Source organism: Oncorhynchus masou, chromosome 12, assembly GCF_036934945.1.
Source record: "Oncorhynchus masou masou isolate Uvic2021 chromosome 12, UVic_Omas_1.1, whole genome shotgun sequence".
NCBI lineage: Eukaryota > Metazoa > Chordata > Actinopteri > Salmoniformes > Salmonidae > Oncorhynchus > Oncorhynchus masou.
In genome coordinates this window covers 22,649,426-22,676,709 of record NC_088223.1, presented here as the reverse complement: position 1 = coordinate 22,676,709, position 27,284 = coordinate 22,649,426, and the positions used below count along the sequence as shown (strand labels likewise).

The following is a 27,284-nucleotide window of genomic DNA, read 5'->3' as shown; positions in this document are numbered from 1 at the left end:
TTTAGTCTCATCTGACCAGAGTACCTTCTTCCATATGTTTGGAGAGTCTCCCACATGTCTTTTGGCGAACACCAAACGTGTTTGCTTATTCTTTCTTTAAGCAATGGATTTTTTCTGGCCACTCTTCCGTAAAGCCCAGCTCTGTGGAGTGTACGGCTTAAAGTGGTCCCGTGGACAGATACTGCAATCTCCTCTGTGGAGCTTAACAGCTCCTTCAGGGTTATCTTTGGTCTCTTTGTTGTCTCTCTGATTAATGCCTCCCTTGCCTGGTCTGTGAGTTTTGGTGGATGGCCCTCTCTTGGCAGATTTGTTGTGGTGCTATATTCTTTCAATTTTTTTATAATGGATTTAATGGTGCTCTGTGGGATGTTCAACGTTTGGGATATTTATTTATAACCCAACCATGATCTGTACTTCTCCACAACTTTGTCCCTGACCTGTTTGGAGAGCTCCTTGGTCTTCATGGTGGTGCCTGCTTGGTGACGTCCCCTGCTTAGTGGTGTTGCAGACTCTGGGGCTTTCAGAACCGATGTATATATACTGCGATCATGTGTCAGATCATGTGACACTTAGATTGCACACAGATGGACTTTATTTAACTAATTATGTGGCTTCTGAAGGTAATAGGTTGCACCAGATCTTATTTAGGGGCATATCAAAGGGGGTGAATACATATGAACGCACCACTTTTTCGTTTTGAATATTTTTGCATTTTTTTAAACAGGTAATTTTTTTCATTATGTCCATTACATGATATACAAATAAAAATCCACTTAAATGACAGGTTGTAATGCAGCAAAATAGGAAAAATGCACAGATGGATGAATACTTTTGCAAGACACTGTACATTGTTACATGTAGAATAATAGTGAAGACATCAAAACTATGAAATAACACATATGGAATCATGTGCTAACCAAAAAAGTGTTAAACATTCAAAATATATTTTATATTTTATATTCTTCAATGTAGTCACACTTCACCTTGATGGATAGCTTTGCACACTCTTGTCATTCTCTCAGACAGCTTCACCTGGAATGATCACGTTTCAGGGAAGACCCAGATGCAGACAAGGTCAAAGTAACAACAGTTTATTAATCAAACAGGGGCAGGCAAAAAGCAAGTCAAGGGCAGGCAGTGGTCTGTAATCCAGATACGTGGGGCAAAGGTACAGGATGGCAGGCAGGCTCAGGGTCAGGGCAGGCAAAGGTCAGTAATCCTGAAAGGAGGGGCAAATGTACAGGACAGCAGGCAGGCTCAGGGGCAGGGTCAGGGCAGGCATAATGGTCAACACTGAAAAAACTAGGAAACAGGAACAATCGAGAGACAGGAGCAGAGGGGAAAACGATGGTAGGCTTGACGAAACCAAACAAACTGGCAACAGACAAACAGAGAACACAGGTATTAATGCACAGGGGATAATGGAGAAGGTGGGCAACATCTGAAGGGGGAGTGGAGACAATCACAAAGGCAGGTGAAACAGATCAGGGTGTGACAGGAATGCTTTTCCAACAGTCTTGGAGGATTTCCCACATATGCTGAGCACTTGTGGGCTGTTTTTCCTTCACTCTGCGATGGAGGCCAGGTCATCAGATGCAGCACTCAATCACCCTCTTTCTTGGTCAAATAGCCCTTACACAGCTTGGAGGTGTGTTCTGTCATTGTCCTGTTGAAAAACAAAGGATAGTCCCACTAAGAGCAAACCAGATGGGATGGCGTATCGCTGTAGAATGCTGTGGTAGCCATGCTGGTTAAGTGTGCCTTGAATTCTAAATGAATCTCTGACAGTGTCACCAGCAAAGCTCTCCCACACCGTCACACCTCCTCCTTGATGCTTCATGGTGGGAACCACACATGCGGAGATCATCGGTTCACCTATTCTGTTTCTCAGGAAGACACGGCGGTTGGAACAAAAAATCTCAAATTTGGACTCATCAGACCAAAGGACAGATTTCCACCGGTCTCAAGTCCATTGCTCGTGTTTCTTGGCCCAAGCAAGTCTCTTCTTCTTATCGGTGTCCTTTAGTGGTGGTTTCTTTGCAGCAATTTGACCATGAAGGCCTGATTCACCTAGTCTCCTCTGAACAGTTGATGTTGACATGTGTCTGTTACTTGAACTCTGTGAGGTGCAATCTGAAGTGCAGTTAATTGACCATTTCTAAGGCTGGTAGCTCTAATGAACTTATCCTCTGCAACAGAGGTAAATCTGTGTCTTCCTTTCCTGTGGCAGTCCTAATGAGAGCCAATTTCATCGTAGCACTTGATGGTTTTGCAACTGCACTTGAAGAAACTTTCAAAGTTCTTTACATTTTTCGGATTGGCTGACCATGTCTTAAAGCAATGATGGACTGTCATTTATCTTTGCTTATTTGAGCTGTTCTTGCCATAATATGGACTATCTTCTGTATACTACGCCTACCTTGTCACAACACAACCGATTGGCTCAAATGCATTAAGAAGGAAAGAAATTCCACAAATTAACTTTAATAAGGCACACCTGTTAATTGAAATGCATTCCAGGTGACTACCTCGTGAAGCTGGTTGAGAGAATCCCACGAGTGTGCAAAGCTGTCATCAAGGCAAGAGGTGGCTAATTGGAAGAATCTCAAACACAAAATATATTTAGATTTGTTGAACACTTTTTTTGTTACTACATGATTCCATGTGTTATTTCACAGTTTTGACATCTTCACTAATATTCTACATTTTAGAAAATAGTAAAAATAAAGAAACCATTGAATGAGTAGCTGTGCCCAAACTTTTGACGGGTAGTGTACATGCACACACACACACCTACACACAGCCTGTATAAACACACACACAGTCTCCTGAGAACAGACTTGCATAGAACTGAGCACCTCTCTACCATAATAGCAGCTGCTCTCTCTCTCTCTTGGATAGCATTGTGGGCAGGATGGATATCTTGGGCCCCGGAGGAATAGTATTTTATCATGGTCATGTAGTGCTTGGATCAAACGCTTACCAATGGGCTTTGGGTATCTCGGCCTGTCAGTCTTATCACAGATCTTACTGCCACTGTGTGATCCATCGAGTCATTTTATACTCCAGATAGATGTTTAAAGCTTTTAATTTCCCCTCTGACATGATGCTAATGCCAGGTACTGTGTAACTGCCTCCCACTTCCACTGTCATTCCCATTGGCTTACTATGAAATAAAAGTTGTAAAAAGAAGTTGGATCTTAATTCTTTGAGTCTGGCTGGAGGAAAACATGAGAATTCATGTAGAGAAAAGAGAGGGTGAGAGCAGAGGGGAGGAGAGATGTAGGAGAGGAGAGGAGAGGAGAGGAGAGGAGAGGAGAGGAGAGGAGAGGAGAGGAGAGGAGAGGAGAGGAGAGGAGAGGAGAGGAGAGGAGGGGAGATATGTAGGAGAGGAGAGGAGAGGAGAGGAGAGGAGAGGAGAGGAGAGGAGAGGAGAGGAGAGGAGAGGAGAGGAGAGGAGAGAAATTACTTACCAGTAAGAGCAGAACAGCAGTGTACTCAAGCAACAGCAGATCTAGAGGTAATGGATTTACTTTCAAAGAAAACACGTTTCCTCATTGTTCCCCTTCTCCTTCTCTTATCTTCCTTATTAATCAAAAGCATATTTAGACAAACGCACAACCTTTAATGACATTATGATGCTGGGAGAAAGATAATGATTCAAACCTGAGGTTATTTATTTATGTTTGTATCGCGTTTATTCCATAAGGTGACATTCATTAAGGAATCGGTCCCTGTTCAAACATGAAGTACCATGAGGATGTGCAATCCAATAACAAGGCCCACACTTTGTCAATACTCCCTCATCAAGGGAATTTGAAATAATGGGATTAGCAGCAGCAATAAAATATCAACAGCATGCTTCCATAATCTATGTTGAATCTCTCCAACGATGAAGGTGACTTTACGGTGCTCGCCATGTTGGAACGAGGGAGGCACAGGCCTGTAATGCAGATAAAGACGGGCATCGTTTGTGGCACTGTTTCAGATCTTGGCTTGACTCGGGGCGTTTCTCTCTAGTTGTTGTTTCATTATAGGTGCTAAAATGCCACGTCCCTACACTGCTTGAGTATTTCTCATCATCTACTGTATGAAGGTATACAGTACCTATACCTATATGCTCTATTGAGGTGTAGTCTACCTACTCTGTTCCCTGCCTGCTTGTGTGTGCCTCCCTGGTTCTTTGCATAGTGTGATTTAGTAGGTTCCATAGTGCAATGTATCAAACACACAGTTTCAGTCGTGTAGCCATCCGTCACACATTACTCTCTCAGCAAACGCTGACCTCATTGTGCTACTGCCTAATTAGCCATGGGGGTTTGGGTGTGGCGGGGTGGAGATGACCCCAAGGTGATACCTCACCGGACACTTATCCCACCCACCCCTATATGACAGATGGACGCATACCATCCATAGCATTGTCTGGTCATGAGTATTGACATTGGACAAATACATTCAGATGAGAAGGAGTGTGCTGAGCATCTTCTGAGTGAGTGGAACAGCTTGAATCATGAATGTGAATGTGAGTTATGGTCTTGGTAGTATAAATGCTGAGGATGCGGGCATCTTGACTTGATTGATGTGCTATCCCTCAGTAGATCCTTCCATGATGCTATGCCCAGTACGTCCTATGGTAAAGAAGAGGCATGGCTTGCCTTGTTGTGAAACCATTTTTATTATACTGACTGGAGAAAATTGTCACATTGGTCAGGGTCTGGTTCAATGTTAATTTAAGGGAATACATTTCCAAAATATGATTTATAATCTATATTGTTTAGCGTTGTTTTAATGCCTCTGTTTTGCAATTATACATACAGTTGCTGACCATCAATAAAAGCTAAAAGACAGTGAGTTATCTTGATTGTAAAGATGCTGAATTACATTGCCAGGCATAATGTGTCATCTTCCATAGATTTCTATTTTAACAAAAGACGTTACTGTACTGATGAACATCTTAATCCATTATGATGTATGTTTTGACAGCAGCTGAACCGAGAAACCCGATTTTACCACATGATATAGAAGGGGTGATCTATCTCATTTGCATACTGATGTGTAATTGAGAGCATGAAGATGCTTTCAGAATATGTCCCTTCTCTCTGAACAACCGTATGCTCAGTGGCAATGAAAGAGGACACCTTTGCGGTAGCCAATCGTATTGTCCCTCATCTACAGCAAATTAACACAAAAATGTTTTTTCAAATGGTCCTTTACCTCAAACCTTATACTTACTTTCAGAGCTTAACAATCAGCAGTCCAATCGCATCATACAGTGTCTCTCATCACCTAGTCTGCTTTAGCAGATAGACGCCTCATCAGGCCTCTGAATGGGGTTATCCAGCACTGTTCATGAGGGGTGCTCAGGACTGTTTGCTGTACAGTATAATTACTTTAGGTTAGGATGGATCAGGCTCCTGTCTATCAGTCAGAGTCAAAGCTAAGCCCCTAATTAGGTAATTAACAGATGATGTGGAGGGGATCACTTGTTCCATGCTTGGAGATTGATGGGGAGGTTAAGAGCGATACATCCTTGACCAACTCCATTGCCATTATTAAGTGGGGCTGTGGAGATAGCAGGTCTGTTTGTGTTCTCTTGCCAACGCCTATGGTTATTGTCATGCCAGGACTAAAGGAGTTGGCAGGACAGCACAAATAGATCTGGAACCAGGCTAGGGCTAAATAGTGGTGGTTATTGAGTGAGCTGGTACTAAGCTCACTCTGCTTCAGGAGTCACCTGCCGGGCAAATGTGCCAAAAACGAACCCAATGTAGTGTAACTCTGAGCATGAGGTTATGGAGGGCTGCTATGTGGTACATTAGGATGACCATGATATTAGTTATTATAGAGGACTGCTATGTGGTTCATTAGGATGACCATGATAAGAGTTACTTTGAATGAGTAGGTAGGTAAGTGAACCCCTCCCCCCCATACGCGTGGAGAGGGGATTGACGTCCCCATGTGCTAATTGCAGTGGATGGTTAACTCAGTAACAGATTAAGTGCCGAACATTATACAATAGCATACGGTTTTTCAGGGGAAAGTGCCATCTTCAGAAAGCATCGACATGCTCTCGATTACTTATCAGTATGCAAATGAGAGAGATCATCCCATCTATATTTCTCGGTTCAGTGCCCCCCCCCCCCCCCCGACCCTCCCAGTGCTGCTAAAATAAAAATAAATAGGAGCCTAAAGGAAGAGGAGCCTGCTGCGCTTTTTGACGAATGTGACACTCTCTGCTGTGCCTTGCTGGCTGACGCACTGTCCTGGGGTCCCCTAGGTCCCAAATAATAAATTACAGTAATAGGGTTGAGCTATTCAAAGCCTTCACACCACAGAGGGACATTTCTCTAATTGATTGCTTGATTATAATTTGATATGGATCGTGGTGTTGATTATCAATGGAGGGGTCATGGTTCCTGTGATTGCGAAGTTTTAAGCACTGATTATCTTATTAAGGGGAGTAGATTATTGTATACAGAGGGCGCTGGTGCTGCCGGTGGCATCAGGGCTGCTCCCCCTCAGCAGCTGGGCCAAGTTGTCTCCTCTTACCTGACTGAAGACCGATTACTCATTCTTGGCTAGATGTGTTCATATCACTAGGGGTGGGTTGTGTTAGATACAGCCAAGCAAATTCTGAACAGAATAGGCCATTCAAGGCCCATCAATGCTCCTCTTGTTTCCTATTCCTTGTATTCCATTAAAATCCTCCACCCTGGTGTTGAAGGCTCCAAGGAATTTACGCCCTGCTTTATTTGCCACTGCATCAATCCAGTGCTGTTTTACAAGGTTCCATCCACAGTAGCTGTGGTTTTACTGGTGTCCTCTTTGGGACCTCTGAGCTATGGCTTGGTACGCTCGCTCCAGTCACTGCTGCCTGACTCGGCTTTGTTTTGACATGAAACATTTGTGTCAGATATCCCCAAGCAGACATGTGATGAATTGCACAGCTAGGTAGCAGATGATTTGGTCTGGAATAGCTGTCCCTGTCCCTGTATTTATATCACATATCGTACGTGGCTCCCTGCATCATTGAAACTGATGAGATTCGACATTCCATTTGTGGAACATTGCAATTCATTTCATACTGAAGCTCCTTACTGGATAGAACTCTTTGGCCATAGTTGTATGCTCTCAACTTTTGGATTTCTGGAGGCTAGTGGTTTCTGTATGTCCTTGTGCAACACTGACTGGGAGAAGAGATCTGCAGTGAAGCACTAGAGATAACTGTCAAAACTGTAGAGGAGTGTTGAATCTTCACACACCCACACAAGATGACACGACGTCACATCATCCAAGGAGAATACATTGTGTTGTCAATAGAGCTCTGAGATGCACCTCTTCAAGCAGAGCGCCAATTATTTAAGGTATTTTCTTGCCAAGTTGAAATTTAGATCTTGGAGACACATCAGAACTAGACTGGGACATGGGCTGCATTCGTTCTGTCACTGTTTGAGTGATGACACACCTGAATTAGTTTCCGAGTTGTATTTTTTAAATCCTAATTATTGAGCTGCCAGAACCACAAGGTACTCCGAGTGGAAGAGATCATAAAGTTGAAATGGGCTTGTTTCTCTGAGACCTGAGGAGGATAACAAATGGGTTTTCATGCAATTATTTGTTTAAATTGTCAGGGAGGGCTGACATTTTCCCACCTCTTGAGAGAGAACAACAACAGCCTAGTTGGCAACACTAACTTCTGAAACTGTCCTGGCATCCAAAAGCATCCACCCGAAACACAGGAGCCTGCCTCAACATATTCAGCATATTCATATTACCTCACATCTTGTTGGTTTTTATAATTAAATTCCCACCAGATTACGGAATTTTGTTCAACTGTTTAATTGATGGTCAATAGATAACTAAATTACTGTTTCGTTTAAAACAATTATTTGATTACAATGAATGGTGACTAAATCAGCTTTATGCACGTCACAAATGTCCTCCTGTTGGTTCCATTCATAATGGCTCCCTGTATTGTTTAAGGCTTTGTCTTGTCTGTTCAGGTGTGAATGCTGTTGTATTCTGGCTTTCCACTGTCTCCTTGTTAATTCCTGGCTATCACTTATTTAAACCCCCTACCGCTCCACTAACTCCTAATTGGGCCAAATGTCAACAATTTATTAGTGATGGAAAAACAGCTGATAAAAGTTTATTGGGATGGATGGAAAATATGTGGCCTAAATTAACGTCATGCTTGTTAAGGCCAAAGTGCTCATTTGCTTGTTAAGGCCAAAATGCTCCAACCTTGCAGCCAGTACAGTAAAGAGTGAACTCAGGCGCTACAGTAGAGTATACCAACCGCCACAAAGGGATTTAAAGAAAACAAATGAATAGTTGGGCACTGCGACCATTTGCAGTGCATGACATACCAAATATGTGAAGGTGTATTGAAGGTACATGTAGGTGTAAACCTAATTCTAGGTCAGGAGCTATACTACATTATAAACTGGTTCGAGCACTGAATGCTGATTGGCTGACAGCCGTGGTATACCACGGGTATGACAAACCATTTATTTTTAATGCCCTAATTACAGTTTATAATAGCAATAAGGCACGTTGAAGGTTTATACCACGGCTAAGGGCTGTATCCAGGGACTCCGCATTGCCTTCGTGCAGAAGAACAGCCCTTAGCCGTGGTATATTGGCCATATACCACAACTCCTTTTGCCTTATTGCTTAAATATAAACTGGGTGGTTCAAGCCCTGAATACTGATTGACTGACAGCTGTGTTATATCAGACCGTATACCATGGGTATGACAAAACATTTACTACAGTATACCAACCCCCATAAAGGGCTTTAAAGATAAATCAAGTAATCATCTGTCACTGCATCCAGTTGTATGACGAGCCAAAGGTGGAGGCAAACTGTACATGTAGCTCTTTTTGTTGCGTGGTCACCAGTTGTAGCCACCTGCCCATGCTTTGCGTTTGCCAACAATCTTTTGTGTAACACTGTCCCCTTAGAGAGGTAGAGGTGCTTTAATCTCTCTGCCTCAACCTCATCATTTCTCTTTATTGCTTCCCCTCCTATCCTCCCATCAATACAGCATCCATTTGAGGCTTGTCTCCATCTCTCATAATAAAACATCCCTCCTTCAAAGGCTATTTTCTATGGGTCCACATAAGAGGTTTTTGATTTATTAGATCTTAGGGTCCCTGTGGGTTCCTGTCCCTAGACCCCCCCCCCCCCCCCAGTGCTGCTCACTCAGTGCGGCTCAATAACCTTATTCCATGGAAAGCCTCTCTTGCCTGTCACACAGTAAGGATTACATGCCATTTCCACTTGTCGCACATCCAGAAAGCCAGTCCGCTCCTTGAATGAATGTGCGAAAACTAGTCGATGGGTCAAAAATGAATGCAAAAATAAAAGATAAACAACAACTTCATCGGTAAACACCACCAGCAGGACCCGGCAGTGGAAGGAAAGATGGAGTTTGTTTTTAGTGGCAGGCAGACTTTTTCAAGAAGAAGAAAAGCAGCCTGGCTGGCATAGAGAACAGTGATGTGCGGTTCCCTTGGATACCGTTTTCAATGTGGAACATGTCAGGAGTAACAGAGCACCAAGTATGGACCATCTTTAATGTTTTGTCCCCTTTGAGGCATAACAAACAGAGAAGCACTTATGATAAACACTACAACAAAACATTGTTTAGAGCAAATATCACTGGTTATTATCTTTTGCGTGAGGGATCGTAAGTCTGAAGGGGTCAGGGAGAACAGCCTAATGGTGGATGTACTTCTTCTAAATGTGCCAGTATACCGTTCACACTCTCACAGCAGGGGGAGTTTGCATATTTTCTGGGCTGCTAAAGGAATTCTGCTGTTAAGACTCATGGCCAGTGGGGAGAAAGACTGCTCAATTCTTCACATCTAGACTTTTCCCATGTTATGACTAGGATGGAACACTGTTTGAGCAGGGAACATGAACAATTTAAGTAAAACAGAGAGCCCATGGCAACGTATACATTGAGTGTACAAAATATTAGGAACACCTGATCTTTCTATGACATAGACTGACCAGGTGAACCTAGGTGAAAACTATGATCCCTTATTGATCTCACTTATTGATTTTAAATCCACTTCAATCAGTGTAGATGAACGGGAGGAGTCAGGTTAGAAAAGGACTTTTAAGCCTTGAGACAATTGAGACATGGATTGTGTTTGTATTCAGAGGGTGAATGGGCAAAACAAAACATTTAAGTGCCTTTGAACAAGGTATGGTACTAGGTGCCAGGCGCACTAGTTTGAGTATGACAAGAACTGCAACACAGCTTGGTTTTTCATGCTCAACAGTTTCCCGTGTGTATCAAGAATGATCCACCACCATAAGGGCATCCAGCCAGGGACCATCCACTGGCATTTTCTACAAGAAATCTGCCTCCAGAAATAAAAGCTTCTCCCAAGTGGGTGTGACACCTACTCCCGTTGCCTGCTGCACTGCTGCTTGGATTCCACCTAGCGATTTGTTCATCGTCTGCCCTGCCTTGGCTGCCCCTGTCTGGCACAGGTACCCCCACCGCACTCCCCCCTCGCTCCCGGGCTTTCACTCGCCTCCAGCACACAGGCACTGATGGGAAGAGTGACTCTGAACTTACAATGGCTAGCCCCAAGTCGTTCTATATTTTTTCTTGTGCATTTTGCTATTTCTTATTTGCCTCATGACTCCTGCATGCTTTGTTGGCTATGAACTTTCTTGTTTACCCAACCGTGGGACAGACTATGTTTGTTCCCACACTCAGGACTGTGACTCTTTATCGGTTACATAGAGTCATGGCCTCCCATCCTTTTTTAACCACCTCTCGCCGGCTATGCATTCCTATTACCTGATGAAATTGCTATACAATATGATCTTGTTGCTATCTAATGCACATTCTGATAAATCAGTACTGCAGAGCTCTCCCTGTCCTCTGCCATGCCTTATTTGTATTACTGTTGATAATATCTGGAAATGTGCATGTACACCCTGCATGTACACCCTGGCCTACTGTTGTTAGCACCGTAGATCTGCTTCACAAATTTCTGCTCTTGTAAAAGCCTGGGTTTTATGCACGTTAACACTCAAAGCTTATTACCTTAAATGGATCAATTGAAAGTGTGGGTTCACAGCTCCAATCCAGATATGTTGGTCATTATTGAGACATGGTTAAGGAAGAGTGTTTTGAACACTGATGTTAACCTTTCTGGTTATAACCTTTTTTGGCAAGACAAAGTTGGGGAAGCGGCAATCTTTATGAAGGATCACTATGAGTGCTCGGTTGTCTCCCCCAAAAATTAGATTTTCTGGTTTTAAGCATTACACTTTCAAATAGCGCTTTGATGACTGTTGCTGGGTCCCCCATCAGCACCTGCCTGTACCCTACCTGCCATAAGCTCTCTCCTGGCCCCTTACACTAAGTCTGAATTTGTCCTGCTAGGTGACCTAAACTGGGACATTCTTAAACCACCTGACCAAGTCCTAAAGCAATCTTTCTCAGATTATTACCAGCCCTACAAGGTATGACTCCAAACACCCAGGAAAGGCTACTCTCCTCGATGTTATCCTCAGAAATAATCCTGATTGGTATCAGTCTGGTGTTTTCTGTATTGACCTTAGTGATCACTGTTTTACAGACTGTGTTCGTAATGGCTGCTCAATGAAACGACCTGCCTGATTTGTCATAGACGCTTGGTAAAAAAACCTTAACGAGCAAGCCTTATTTCATGATCTGTCCTATGTAAATTGGTATAGAATCAGCTTGATCCCCTCTGTCGAAGACGCTTGGACCTTCTTTTTGATATTTTCAGTGGTATTGTTAACAAACATGCCCCCATAAAGAAAATGAGAATTTAAAACAGGTTGAGCCCCTGGTTTGACCGTGATCTTGCAGAGTTACTCCTTCTCAAAAATTGCATTTGGTGAAGGCTCGGCACACGCATACTCAGGCTGACTGTCTCTCATTCAAACAAATGAGATTTAAAAAAAAATCTTACCTTAATTTTACTAGGCAAGTCAGTTAAGAACAAATTCTTATTTTCAATGACGGCCTAGGAACAGTGGGTTAACTGCCTGTTCAGGGGCAGAACAACAGATTTGTACCTTGTCAGCTCGGGGATTTGAACTTGCAACCTTTTACTAATCCAACGCTCTAACCACTAGGCTACCCTTTCACCCAAAACATAGCTCTCTCAGGATATACTGTCCACATCCATACAGCCATCTGGGTTCTCAGTACATCGCACTCAAGGCCAAAGTTAGTTACTTTAAGGAGCAGTTCCCTCTCTGTACGTCTAACCCCAAGAAGTTCTGGAAAATGGTTAAAGACCTGGAGAATAAACCCTCCTCCAGCTGCTCATGTCCCCTAAAGTTGATGATGTGGTTGTTACTGACAAGAAGCACATGGCTGAGCTCTTTAATCACCACTTCATTAAGCCATGATTCCTATTTGACTCAGCCATGCATCATTGCCTGTCCAACATTTCCTCATCTCCCACCCCTTCTAATGCGACTTGCCCTGATGCTCCTCCCTCCTTTTCCCCTTCCCAGTACAAAGTTTCTCCCTGCAGACGGTCACTGAATGCAAGGTGCTAAAGGAGTTCCTTAAACTTGACACCAAAAAATAATCTGGGTCAGATGGTTTAGACCCTTGCTTCCTTAAGGTTGCTGCCCCTATCATTGCCAAGCCTATCTCTAACCTTTTTAACCTGTTTCTCCTCTCTGGGGAGTTTCCCATTGTTTGGAAGGCAGCCATGGTTTATAGTATTCTCTCTGGTATGCAATCTGGTTTCTGCCCAGGTTATGGATGTATCACTGCAACCTTAAAGGTCCTCAATGATGTCACCATTGCCATTGATTCTAAGCAATGTTGTGCTGCTATTTTTATTGGCCTAAGCTTTTGATACGGTAGACCACTACATACTTGTGGGCCAGCTAAGGAGTATTGGTGTCTCTGAGGGGTCTTTGGCCTGGTTTGCTATCTCTCTCAGAGTGTGCAGTGTATAAAGTCAGAATATCTGCTGTATCTCAGCCACTGCCTGTCACCAAGGGTGTACCCCAAGGCTCGATCCTAGGCCCCACGCTCTTCTCAATGTTCATCAACAACATAGCTCAGGCAGTAGGAAGCTCTTTCATCCATTCATATGCAGACGATACAGTCTTATACTCACCTGGCCCCTCCTCGGATTTTGTGTTAAACGCTCTCCAACAAAGCTTTATTAGTGTCCAACAAGCTTTCTCTGCCCTTAACCTTGTTCTGAACATCTCCAAAACAAAGGTCATGTGGTTTGGTAAGAATAATGCTCCTCTCCCTACAGGTGTGATTACTACCTCTGAGGGTTTAGAGCTTGAGGTAGTCACCTCATAGACGTAGTGGGGAGAATGGCTAGACGGTACACTGTCCTCCCATATCAAAGCTGCAGGCTAAAGTTAAATCTAGACTTGGTTTCCTCTATCGTAATCGCTCTTCTTTCACCCAAAACATAGCTCTCTCAGGATATACTGTCCACATCCATACAGCCATCTGGGTTCTCAGTACATCGTGCAGACAGAAATAAAGAACTCTCCGGGAAGAAGTAAGGTAGGGTGTATGTTTCATGATTAACTACTCATGGTGTGACTGTGATAACATACAGCAACTGAAGTCCTTTTGTTCATCTGACCGACCGTATATGCCGACCGTATTACCTCCCAAGAGAAGTCTCTTCGGTTATAATAACAGCCGTGAATATTCCCCCTTAAGCCGATACCACGATGGCCCTCAAAGAACTACACTGGACATTAGGCAAACTGGAAACCACATATCCTGAGGCCGCATTTATTGTAGCTGGGGATTTTAACAAAGCAAATTTGAGGAAAACTCTACTGAAGTTCTACCATCACTTTGAATGTAGTACTCACGCTGGTAAAGCATTGGACCACTGCTACTCAACCTTTTCAAAATGCCTACAAGGCCATCCCCTGCCATCCCTTTGGCAAATTTGATCATGACTCCATTTTGCTCCTCCCTTTCTATAGGCAGAAACTCAAACAGGAAGTACCCATGCTAAGGTCTATTCAACACTGGTCTGACTAATCGGAATCCATGATCAAGATTGTTTTGATCAAGTGGACTGGGATATGTTCTGGGTAGCCTCTGAGAATAGCATCTACGAATACATCAGGAAGTGTATAAGAGATGTTGTACCCACTGTGACTATTAAAACCTACCCAAACCAGAAACTGTGGATAGATGGCAGCATTCGCTCAAAACTGAAAGCACAAACCACCGCATTTAACCATGGCAAGGTGACTGGGGAATATGGCCAAATACAAACAGTGTAGTTATTCCCTCCGTAAGGCAATCAAACAGGCAAACTGTCAGTACAGAGACAAAGTGGAGACGCAATTCAACGGGTCAGACACGAGACGTATGTGGCAGGGTCTACAGACAATCACGGACAACAAAGGGAAAACCAGCCACGTCACAGACACCGACGTCTTGCTTCCGGACAAACTAAACACCTTCTTTGCCCGCTTTGAGGATAACACAGTGCCACCTACGCAGCCCGCTACCAAGGACTTTGGGCTCTCCTTCTCCGTGGTCGACGTGTATAAGACCTTTAAGCATGTTAACCCTCGCCAGGCTGCCGGCCCAGACGGCATCCCTAACCACGTCCTCAGAGACCAGCGTCGAACCTCTAGCGTCGAGCAATCCCGTATCCGGGAGCGTAATCATAGCCTCAAGCTCATTACCATAACGCAACGTTTCCTATTCATGAAAATCGCAAATGAAATGAAATAAATATATTCAAACACAAGCTTAGCCTTTTGTTAACATCACTGTCATCTCAGATTTTCAAAATATGCTTTTCAACCAAAGCTACGCAAGCATTTGTGTAAGAGTATTGATAGCCTAGCATAGCATTAAGCCTAGCATTCAGCAGGCAACATTTTCACAAAAACAAGAAAAGCATTAAAATAAAATCATTTACCTTTGAAGAACTTTGGATGTTTTCAATGACGAGACTTAGTTAGATAACAAATGTTCATTTTTTCCAAACATATTATTTGTGTAGACGAAATAGCTCCGTTTTGTTCATCACGTTTGGCGAAGAAAAAGATCGGAAAATGCAGTCACTTACAACGCCAAACTTTTTTCCAAATTAGCTCCATAATATTGACAGAAACATGGCAAACGTTGTTTAGAATCAATCCTCAAGGTGTTTTTCACATATCTATTCGATAATCTATCAGTGGTGGCAGTTGCCTTCTCATCTGAAGCAAACGGGAAAATACTGCAGCTGGAGATTACGCAATAATTGCGACGGAGGACACCAAGCGACCACCTGGTAGATGTAGTCTCTTATGGTCAATCTTCCAATGATATGCCTACAAATACGTCACAATGCTGCAGACACCTTGGGGAAAAAGTGGAAAACGTAAGCTGACTCCTAGCTCCTTCACAGCCATATAAGGAGTCATTGCCATGAGGCGGTTTCAAAAAATGCGGCACTTCCTGATTGGATTTTTATCTGGGTTTTTTCTGTAACATCAGTTCTGTGGCACTCACAGACAATTTCTTTGCAGTTTTGGGAACGTCAGAGTGTTTTCTTTCCAAAGCTGTCAATTATATGCATAGTCAAGCATCTTTTCGTGACAAAATATCTTATTTAAAACTGGAACGTTTTTCATCCAAAAATTAAAATAGCGCTCCCTATATCCAAGAAGTTAAGGATCATATCACCTCTACCGTACTTGACACCCTAGACCCACTTCAATTTGCTTACCGCCCCTATAGATCCACAGACTATGCAATCACCTTCACACTGCACACTGCCCTATCCCATCTGGACAAGAGGAATACCTATGTAAGAATGCTGTTCATTGACTATGGCTCAACATTCTACACCATAGTTCCCTCCAAACTCAACATTAACTTCGGGGCCCTGGGTCTGAACCCTGCCCTTTTCAACTCGATCCTGGACTTCCAGGCAGGCATTCCCAAGGTGGTGAAGGTAGGAAACAACACCTCAACTTCGATGATCCTCAACACAGGGGCCCCACAAGGATGTGTTATCAAACCTCTCCTGTACTCCATGTTCACACATGACTGTGTGGCCACTCAATCATCAAGTTTGCAGACGACACAACAGTAGTAGGCTTGATTACCAACAATGATGAGACAGCCTACAGGGAGGAGATGAGGGTCCTTAGACAATGGTGCCAGGAAAATAACCTCTCAATTAACATCAATAAAACAAATGAGCTGATTGTGGACTTCAGGAAACAGCAGAGGGAGTAAGCCCCTATCCCCATTGATGGGACTGCAGTGGAGAAGGTGGAAAGCTTCAAGTTCCTCAGCATATACACATCACTGAAGATTTGAAATGGTCCACCCATACAGTGTGGTGAAAAAGAAGCAACAGCTCCTGGTACGGCAACTGCACTGCCTGCAACCACAGGGCTCTCCAGAGGGTGGTGCGGTCTGCCCAACGCATCACCGGGGGAAACTACCTTCCCTACAGCACCCGATGTCACAGGAAGGTCAAAAAGATCATCAACCACCTGAGCCACAGCCTGTTCACCCCACTATCATACAGAAGGTGAGGTCAGTACATGTGCAGGGACTGAGAGACTGAAAAACAGCTTCTATCTCAAGGCCATCATACGGTTTAATAGCCATCACTAGCTGGCTTCCACTAGGTTTTGCAACCCTGCACCTCAGAGGCTACTGCCCTATAGAAAAAGACTTGGAATCACTGGACACTTTAATAATGGAACTGTAGTCCCTTTAATTATGTTTAAGTAATATTTACATACTGCTTTACTCATTATTATATTGTATTCTATTCTACTGTATTTTAGTCAATGTCTCAATGTCTTAATTCCATTCTTTTGCTTTTAGATTTGTGTGTATTGTTATGAATAGTTTTTCGTTAATACTGCACTGTTGGAGCTAGGAACAAAAGCATTTCTCTACACCTGCAATAATCTGCAAAGTATGTGTATGTGACCAATAAAATTTGATTTTATATATGATTTTGATTCCCATTTCTTTGTAAAACACATGGTGGGTGCTCTGTGGGAAATGATCTATATTTATTGCATTATTTTAATAACTCCAAAGTGCGGAGTCTAAGAACCACATTTGGCAGATAAAAAAAGCCTCCCAAACTCTAACATTTGAAACTTGATAACAAACCCATCTCCTTCTATTTCTTTGTGGCCTAAAATAGGTATTCAGCAAGTTGAGTCTGTCTGTCTGTCTTTCCGTAGAGCTGACATACAGACCAATCTGGTTAAGAGGGTGTATCGAGTTAGGATTTATGTCTGTCAAACTGAAAAAAAGAAAAGACTGAGCAGGTTAGGCTGGGGTGGTGGGGTTCTCTGGCCTGCCTACTGCCTGCTGCAGGGGAGAGTTCAGGGCCAGGCTGGGGGTCTCTGGGATGCCTGCTGCAGGGGAGAGATCAGGGCCGGGCCGGGGAGCCAACAGGATTACTTTCTTCTCCCGGAACCCCATCAGAGGCCTGACACCTCAAACATGGTCCTGAGAATACCACAGCAGAACAGCGGGATGAGGATTTAACCTCTCTCTCTCTCTCTCTCTCAGTTTCTCTCTCGCCCTCTCTCTCTCTCTCTCTCTCGACTAGGATAGTGAATTGTTTGAAAATGAAATGACATGAGAGTGTACAGTAAATCCCTCATTACATTTAGGGGAACCCCTGCTTACAGAAGTGACATGAATTGTAAGGATTTAGGCATTGTGAGTTGAAAACTCGTTTTTTGCAGAATCAATACGTTCTGCCCTCGTTTCGTATGTTTTGTGCAATTGCTTTGTCATTGTTGCAGTGTAGAAGAGCACTGCTCTACTAGTTAGCTACTGGGAGTTTACCAACAACCTAACTTAAGGAGAATGGCTCTGCTGTGTCATAAGAGCCTATTTGTGTGACAACACTATAGGCTAGCCCGTAGTGGAGGGATACACTGTCTGCTGAGTCTGTCTGTGACAGGGCTGACAGGTCGTCCCAGGGCACTGACACTCATATGTCTAGCAAAACACTTTCTGTTTAAAGCATGTCAGCCAAACAACAGCTATCAGAGCTTTGCATGTTGGGAATCTAAAACAGTCCAATGAGAATGTTTTTTCGGCAGACCTCGGTAGGTGAGAAATTGCATAGGACCTTCATTGGCGGAAAAAGGAAGCCCTGGTCCATCTAAACCTGTGTTATAGGGGTATTTATGGTGGGTGGTATCTCCTGCAGTGCAGCACATATATTCTGGTTCATGGTGGATTTATTTTCTGACTGAGTCCTATATGTTTTTCATTATTATGATTCAGGTTGAAATAAAATGCTGAGGCTGGTGTTCTGGTTCTGCTCTTGGGTGAGGGCGGGCAGTAAAAGAAGCAGGGGAATGCAGAATTGATTTACAAATGACTGACAAGAATGTTTTCCAAAGGGAATTTATCATAGCCAGGCAGACAGCTCCTCCGCATTACAATGCTAATGTCAAGGCTGAGCCATCTCCAAATCTAGAGAAACACAGTTTTATGCCATTTCGCTCCAAAAAACAAGGTCATATCATTGTTGAAGTATTTTATATTGATTAGTGCACATCATTCTTTGAGTCATTTTTTATTTCATGTTACATTGTTTTATAAGATTTTAATTTTATTTTAATAAAACAGCTAATTAGTTTCTTCAGCATTGATGTAATCAAAAGAAACCATTCGATCCTACTTCGTGATTAATTCTTCGGTCGCTGGTTCATATCCAGCTCAAAGGACTATAACTTTTTAGGGCTGCAGGTAGCCCAGTGCAGTGGCCAGCAACCGGTCGCTCCAAGGCATTCCTAGTCGATCACCAAACATTTCTGTAAAAGACTCAACGATAAAGCCTTGTATTCCTATTTTTCTATTTGTATTGAGCTGTTGGCAGTAGGTGCACTTGATTCAGCTGCCCTAGGGCCGAGAAGGCAAACTGTTCTCATTTTGAAACATTTAATGTGCCCGAAGGTAGAACTCTGCCCAGTCAGCAGGCCCAGAGAGCAAATCAAGTGCAGCTATTGGCCAACCGCTGGTCAATCAGATAGCTCACAGTATCTGCACAGTTTCCTTGAGCCATAGACTGTAAAAGGAAGACTTAATTAAACACACAGCAACTGTGAGATTTCAAAACTTTTAAAACCATGACTAGAGAGAGACTCAATGAATACAGCAAATAGCTTCTGTTTTTATGAGTAAGTTCATGTTTAAGTTGTTATTCATCACTTCAACACTTTGTACAATACTTTTTTAAGCCATGAAATGCGCGTTCTCCCTACTTCCACTCACACTACAACCAGCACTGCAGCTGCAATTAATGAGTAGGAAAGCTGCTTGAGTCTTTTTTAAATTATTAGCTGCTTGTGTCTTTTTTAAAATCGAGGAATATTTAACTTTCTCTGGTCATAGGAGTAACAACATGAATTGGTGCATGAGACAGAAATAATGCAGTGTGACTTGAGTTTTGCCATCAGCTGGAAGACTGTGTCCCCTTTTCTCATTGGAGAGAGGGAGAGCGGAGAGACGGTGAGTCAGGTGAAAGGCATCCACACCGCTGCTCCCTCCCTCCCCTCAGACTGACCATCAGATGCAGGCCATCAGTCCAGTATTACCAGTGTGATCATATACCTACATTTTTTAAATATAATTTGAAAATAGTCTGAGAAGAACAACAATGGCAGGGCAATTCAAGCATAGCCAATATGCAGTGATAATGTTTTGTCTAATATAATAATCTATAGTCTATAGCGAACCTCAATGCTACAGAACTGTTTTTAATTGGTTAATGTTGCATAGGCTTATGTTTTTGAAGGCATGTTTAAAAAAACTCTTGACTCAGAAAAGGTGGTTAGAGCGTTGCATCAATAACCAAAAGGTTGCTAGTACAAATCTCAGAGCTGATTACATTGTAGGTGAAAAATCTTCCTATCTGCACTTGAGCAGGGCACTTAACCCTAATTGCTCCAGGGTTGCTGTGACCCCACTCTCCGAGGGTGTCTCAGGAGGGGGATTGGGAGATGCAAAAACATAATTTTTCACACTTGTACAGGTTACACACTTGTACATGTGTGAAACAGGACAAATATAAGCACCCTCTATTTTAACTTTTGACATGAGTGTTGAGTTGAGTTGAGTTGAGTTGTGCCGAAACTGTGTGGAATGCTTACTTACAAGCCCTTAACCAACAGTGCAGTTCAATGCAAATTGTCCAGTGGCGGTGTTTATTAATTGTTCAGCAGTCTAATGGCTTGGGCGTAGAAGCTTTTGGTCCAAAACTTGGCACTCCGGTACCGCTTGTCGTGCGGTAGCAGAGAAAACAGTCTATAACTTGGGTGACTGGAGTCTCTGACATTTTTATGGGCTTTCCTCTGACACCACCTATTATATAGGTCCTTGATGGCAGTTGCCATACCAGGCGGTGATGCAACTGGTCAGGATGCTCTCGATGGTGCAGCTGTAGAACCTCTTGAGGATCTGGGGACCCATGCCAAATCTTTTCAGTCTCCTGAGGGGAATTTTTTTTTGATGTGCCCTTTTCACGACTGTCTTGGTGTGTTTGGACCATGATAGTTCGTTGGTGATGTGGACACCAAGGAACTTGAAACTCTCGACCAGCTTCACTACAGCCCCGTTGATGTTAATGGGGGCCTGTTTGGCCCGCCTTTTCCTGTAGTCCACGATCAGCTCCTTTGTCTTGCTCACATTTAGGGAGAGGTTGTTGTCCTGGCACCACAATGCCAGTTCTCTGACCTCCTCCCTATAGTCTCAGTGTTGTCGGTGATCAAGCCTACCACTGTTGTGTCATCGGGAAACTAAATTATGGTGTAGGAGTTGTGTTTGGCCACGTAGTCATGGGTGAACAGGGAACACAGGAGAGGACTAAGTAGAAAACCCCTCTGAGAGGCCCCAGTGTTAAGGATCAGCGTGGCAGACGTGTTGTTGCCATAACACTTACCACCTGGGGGCGGCCCGTCAGGAATTCCAGGATCCAGTTGCAGAGGGAGGTCCTTAGCTTAGTGATGAGCTTCGTGGGCACTATTGTGTTGAACGCTGAGCTGTAGTCGATGAACATTCTCACATTCTTCCTTTTGTCCAGGTGGGAAAGGGCAGTGTGGAGTGTGATTGAGATTGCATCATTTGTCGATCTGTTGGGGCAGTATGCGAATTGGAATGGGTCTAGGGTGTCCGGGAGGATGCTATTGATGTGAGCCATGACCAGCCTTTCAAAGCACCTCATGGCTACCGACGTGCATGCCACGGGGCGGTAATCATTTAGGCAGGTTACCTTCACTTCCTTGGGCACAGGGACTATGGTGGTCTGCTTGAAACACGTAGATATTACCGACTTGGTCAGGGAGAGGATGAAAATGTCAGTGAAAACACTTTACAGTTGGTCAGCGCATGCTTTGAGTACACGTCCTGGTAATCCATCTGGCCCAGTGGCTTTGTGAATGTTGGCCTGTTTAAAAAGATTTTCGCATTGGCTACCGAGACCGTTATCACACAGTCATCCAGAACAGTTGTTGCTCTCATGCATGCTTCAGTGTTGCTTGCCTCGAAGCGAGCGTGAACGGCATTTAGCTCATCTGGATGGCTCAGGTCACTGGGCAGCTCGCGTCTGGGTTTCAATTTGTAGTCTGTAATAGTTTTTAAGCACTGCCATATCTGACAAGCGTCAGAGCCGGCGTAGTAAGATTCAATCTTAATCCTGTATTGACGCTTTGCTTGTTTGATGGTTCATCTGAGGGCATAGCGGGATTTCTTATAAGCGTCCGGATTAGTCTCCCGCTCCTTGAAAGTGACAACTCTAGCCTTTAGCTCGATGCGGATGTTGCCTCTAATCCATGGCTTCTGATTGGGATGTGTACGTACAGTCACTGTGGGGACGACGTCATCAATGCACTTATTGATGAAGCCGATGACTGAGGTGGTCTATTTCTCAATGCCATTGGATGAATCCCGAACATATTCCAGTTTGTGCTAGCAAAACAGTCCTCTAGTGAAGCATATGCGTCATCTGACCACTTCCGTATTGAGTGAGTCACTGGTACTTTCTGTTTTAGTTTTTGCTTGTAAGCAGGAATCTGGAGGGTAGAATTTTGGTCAGATTTTCCAAATGGAGGGCGGGGGAGAGCTTTGTATGCATCTATGTGTGTGGAGTAAAGGTGGACTAGGATTTTTTTCCCTGGTTGCACATGTGAGATACAGGTAAAAATGTGGTAAAACTGTTTTAAGTTTGCTTGCATTAAAGTCCCCGCCCACTAGGAGCGCCACTTCTGGGTGAGTATTTTCGTGTTTGTGGTGGTAAATAGACGGCTACGAATAATACAGATGAGAACTCTCTTGGTAGATAGTGTGTTCAACAGCTTATCTTAACGTCCTCTACCTCATGCGCGTAATACCTCAAGATATCGCGCACCAGCTGTTTTTGACAAAAAGACACACACCCCCACCCCTCGTCTTACCAGTGGTAGCGTCTCGGTTCTGCCAGTGAATGGAATATCCCGCCAGCTCTAAATTGTCAGTTTCTTCCATCAGCCACGTCTTTATGAAACGTAAGATGTTACAGTTTTTAATGTCCCGTTGGTAGGATAATCTTAACCTCTAGCGTCGAGCAATCCAGTATCTGGGAGCGTAATCATAGCCTCAAGCTCATTAGCATAACGCAACGTTAACTATTCTTGAAAATCGCAAATGAAATGAAAGATATATATTCACTCACAAGCTTAGCCTTTTGTTAACAACACTGTCATCTCAGATTTTCAAAATATGCTTTTCAACCATAGTTACACAAGCATTTGTGTAAGAGTATTGATAGCTAGCATAGCATTAAGCCTAGCATTCAGCAGGCAACATTTTCACAAAAACAAGAAAAGCATTCAAATAACATCATTTACCTTTGAAGAACTTCGGATGTTTTCAATAAGGAGACGTTCAGTTTTTCCAAAAAGATTATTTGTGTAGGAGAAATCGCTCCGTTTTGTTCATCACGTTTGGCTAAGAAAAAAACCCGAAAATTCAGTCATTACAACGCCAAACTTTTTTCCAAATTAACTCCATAATATCGACAGAAACATGGCAAGCATTGTTTAGAATCAATCCTCAAGGTGTTTTTCACATATCTATTCGATGATAAATCATTTGTGGCAGTTGACTTTCTCATCTGAAGCAAATGGTAAAATGCACGCAGCTGGAGATTACGCAATAATTTTGACGGAGGACACCAAGCGGGCACCTGGTAAATGTAGTCTCTTATGGTCAATCTTCCAATGATATGCCTACAAATACGTCACAATGCTACAGACACCTTGGGGAAACGACAGAAAGTGTAGGCTCATTCCTGGCGCATTCACAGCCATATAAGGAGACATTGGAACACAGCGCCCTCAAAATCTGGGCCATTTCCTGTTTGAAATTTCATCTTGGTTTTGCCTGTAGCATCAGTTCTGTGGCACTCACAGATAATATCTTTGCAGTTTTGGAAACGTCAGAGTGTTTTCTTTCCAAAGCTGTCAATTATATGCATAGTCGAGCATCTTTTTGTGACAAAATATCTTGTTTAAAACGGGAACGTTTTTTTATCCAAAATTAAAAGAGCACCCCCTATATCGAAGAAGTTAAAAATAGGTCATCAATTGCACGTTAGCAAGAAGAATGGAAGGCAGTGGGAGTTTACTCGCTCGCCTCTGGATTCTCAGAATGATCCCTGGCGTCTTTTCTTCACGCAAATGACATGGATCTGGGCCTGTTCCAGTGAAAGCAGGGTATCTTTCTCGTCAGACTAGTTAAAGGAAAAAGTGTCTTCCAGTCTGCAGTGAGTAATCGCTTTCCTGATGTCCAGAAGTTCTTTTCGGTCATAAGAGACGGTTGCAGCACCATTATGTACACAATAAGTTAAAAAATAACTTATACAAAAAAAATAACAAAATTGCACAATTGGTTGAGAGAATGTAAAACCTCAGCCATGTTCTTCGGTGCCATCTTATCTCTTAGTTCTTAGTCTTTGATGGGGAAAGCGTCAGATGTTACCGTGCATACAATAAGGGTTCTCTTCGGCCGGTAACTTTGATCAAAATGGCATCCTGTTCAACAACGTATTTGTCAGCTTGCATGGTGAATGTTGTTTCCAAGAATCACACTGCAATCTGACCAAGGAAATATGACAATTGTTTTCCAAGACAACCAGGGTTATATTATACTGAGGAATGTTTTCCAGGAAAACTTGGCTTCATGGATACTGAGAAAGTCAGCAGATCAGTAAGTGACTGTAGTATTATAGAGAATGTCATTGAGTGTACTATTATAGAGAATGTCATTGACTAGGCCTATATTATTCTCTGCTCTATATAACCTCTTCTCTGTGCTTTTGCTACGTTCCCTCTAATTGAGGCCTGATGAGCCTGTCACTCACATGCTCAGTGACATTATAATGGTGTTTGTATTACTGATGGTATTGATAAAGGGATTGTTATTAAAGGTTTGACTTTCCCCTGGCTATCAGAGTGTGTAATCTAATCACCTCTGAATCTCCAGGATAAACACATGTATAATTGCAAAGGAGAGATAGAGAATGGCCCGATCACTGAGACTGTGTGTGTGTGTGTGTGTACGTTTGTGCGTGCGTATGCGTGTGTAGCCTGAAGTGTTCTCACTTTTGCCAGCCAATAGCTAGCTTTTCTCATGGTGCCGATTGGTAAGGTGCTTCAGGAGGGCGGTCATGTGTACCTGCAAGGCAGAGGTCCCGAGTTTGCGCCAGATATTGGCCCAAATCGGGAGGAAATGGTACTCGCTAAGCGAGCAGCGTGACCTCCTTTACGTGCACTTGATTGTATGTTTCATGTGTGCATGTGACGGTGTTTGGGCATTATTGGTTGTGAGTATGTGCATGTACGAGCATGAGTGTGTGTGGATGAGATATGTTTTTCAATGTGTATATATTTGACCCTACTGTAGATTGTTTGAATAAAACATTGGCATGTAAACTCCTTGCATCTCACATGCCAATGTCTTTTTTCTCAATGTTTCTATGTATGTATTCCTGTTCCCCCAAAATGATGTTTGAGTCCTGGATAAAAGGGATTCTCCAATGAGCATCGCTTTGTACCTTCACTATACATCCATACACACGGTCACGTACCATGTGCATGCATGTATATGTGGATCTATATGTATGTTATAGGTTTGCCTTACTGTATAAATTATATGTCTATAATTTATAACGTCTGTGCAGACCAGTCCATGTGTCTTTATCTGTACATTATGTATCCAAACATTTCCAAAACAACAAGAAAAAAACTAATCTGAATCCTGTTAAAAAAATTATGATCTAAACTTCGTTGAAATGAAATTGGAAGTCATTGATATAAAAAAAAGGATAAATAAGACAAGAGCAGAGCTCCGAGTCTGGGAAATACAGCTGGGACCTTTTTGATTCCAAGAACCCATGTATAGATGAAGTCAATTAATAATCACAACAAAGATGAGTGAGAGGCTATGAGTGTCGCAGCACTAAAACCTGATGAATAGACTCTTGGAGGCCTTGAAGTGAGCCTTCATTTTACTCCTATTTATGCTGGAATAATGAAAGGCGGCAACTCAAATTCCAGTTATATCCCATTTCTGCTTCAAAACTGTAAAAGAAAGGAATTGGAGAAAAAAACAGAAAGACCATCTACTGTAAGATATCATGTGTGGCATACAAAAGCTGTGGCAATACTACGAATTAAAATCGTAATCAAGAAATGGGCTGGATTTACAAAATTTGTACTGTATGTGGTAAAATGGTTGTATGTATGTAAATATATACAAAGACACATACATATGACGTTGCCTCAGTCAAAAATCGACCAAAACCAAACAAAAAAGAGGGTTCAGCTGTTATTTTCTGCTGTATACTACTTACATGTGGAGCAAAGCCCGATTCCTAACAGAAGTCTTTCCGTTTGATTGACAGCTGAGGACACATGTGGTGATACTCTGAGGGGTTCAAGTGGCATCATTTCAAGTCCCAATTTCCCGAGTGAATATTACAATAGTGCGGACTGTACGTGGACCATACTTGCTGATCCTGGAGACACCATCTCCATCATTTTTACAGACTTCCAGACGGAGGAAAAATATGACTACTTGGAAGTGGAAGGGTCTGAGCCTCCTACAATATGGTGAGTCTACTGCTATTTACTGCTACGCCTCTCTCTGTGTTTTCTGGTCATTGTTTCAATTCTTCACTTCAAAATGGTAATTTGTTGTTTTGTTGTGCTTGGTAGTCAGTGACTGCAAATGTAAATCACTGATCTAGGCCGTCATTGTAAATAAGAATTTGTTCCTAAGTGAATTGCCTAGTTAAATAAAGGATAAATGAAATAAAAATTAATTAATGTAAGTGATTAGGGGTCATAAGTAGAGACCTACTTTCAATGTATAACATCTGAGGAAAGCCATTACTGTACACCTGCAATGAAATAGTCACGTTGCCACCAATTGTCTACACTGGACGTTGAACTTGTTTGGCTAAGCGCACTGACAATTGTGTATACGTGTGTTGGTGCCGGGTGTTTGGTATTGTATGTTTTATGAGATATTGTGTATGTGTGTGTTGGTGCCGGGTGTTTGGTATTGTATGTTTTATGAGATATTGTGTATGTGTGTGTTGGTGCCGGGTGTTTGGTATTGTATGTTTTATGAGATATCGTGTATGTGTGTGTTGGTGCCGAGTGTTTGGTATTGTATGTTTTATGAGATATTGTGTATGTGTGTGTTGGTGCCGGGTGTTTCGCATTGTATGTTTTATGAGATATTGTGTATGTGTGTGTTGGTGCCGGGTGTTTGGTATTGTATGTTTTATGAGATATTGTGTATGTGTGTGTTGGTGCCGGGTGTTTGGTATTGTATGTTTTATGAGATATTGACATAATCATTAGTCATTTTGGAAGTGTGTAATATTTTTCTAATGTGCTCGTCATAACAATATTTTAGCTCAGAGTTCTATTGATTGTTGGAAAATGAGTCTATCGATTCCCTTCTCTATTCCGCCACTGACGACAGGAACCAGACGGATAAGACTTGCTGTATTTAGGGGAGAGACAAACAGCTCTTTTTCATCGCTTATGTCTTCATCTTTTTCGTCTTACATGAAATGGAAGAAAATGACAAGAGGAGAGCAACATATTCCTAATTCTCACCATAATGTTTTGCATCCTACAAGATTATATTGAGTTGCTATATGCCAGTAGTAATGGAGTTCTTACCGATATGTCAATAATGATTTATGATCATATGAGATTAT

At 42.7% G+C, this 27,284-nt stretch overlaps 1 protein-coding gene across 1 annotated transcript in view; it reads left to right on the top strand.

Annotated features, from left to right (window-relative positions):
* The window catches only part of LOC135549277 (CUB and sushi domain-containing protein 3-like), a 302,916-nt gene that overhangs the window by 235,227 nt on the left and 40,405 nt on the right, over positions 1-27,284 (top strand). Inside the window, exon 5 of the mRNA XM_064979296.1 lies at positions 25,953-26,160. Coding sequence (XP_064835368.1) covers positions 25,953-26,160 — 208 coding nt within the window. The remainder of the gene's footprint in view (positions 1-25,952; positions 26,161-27,284) is intronic.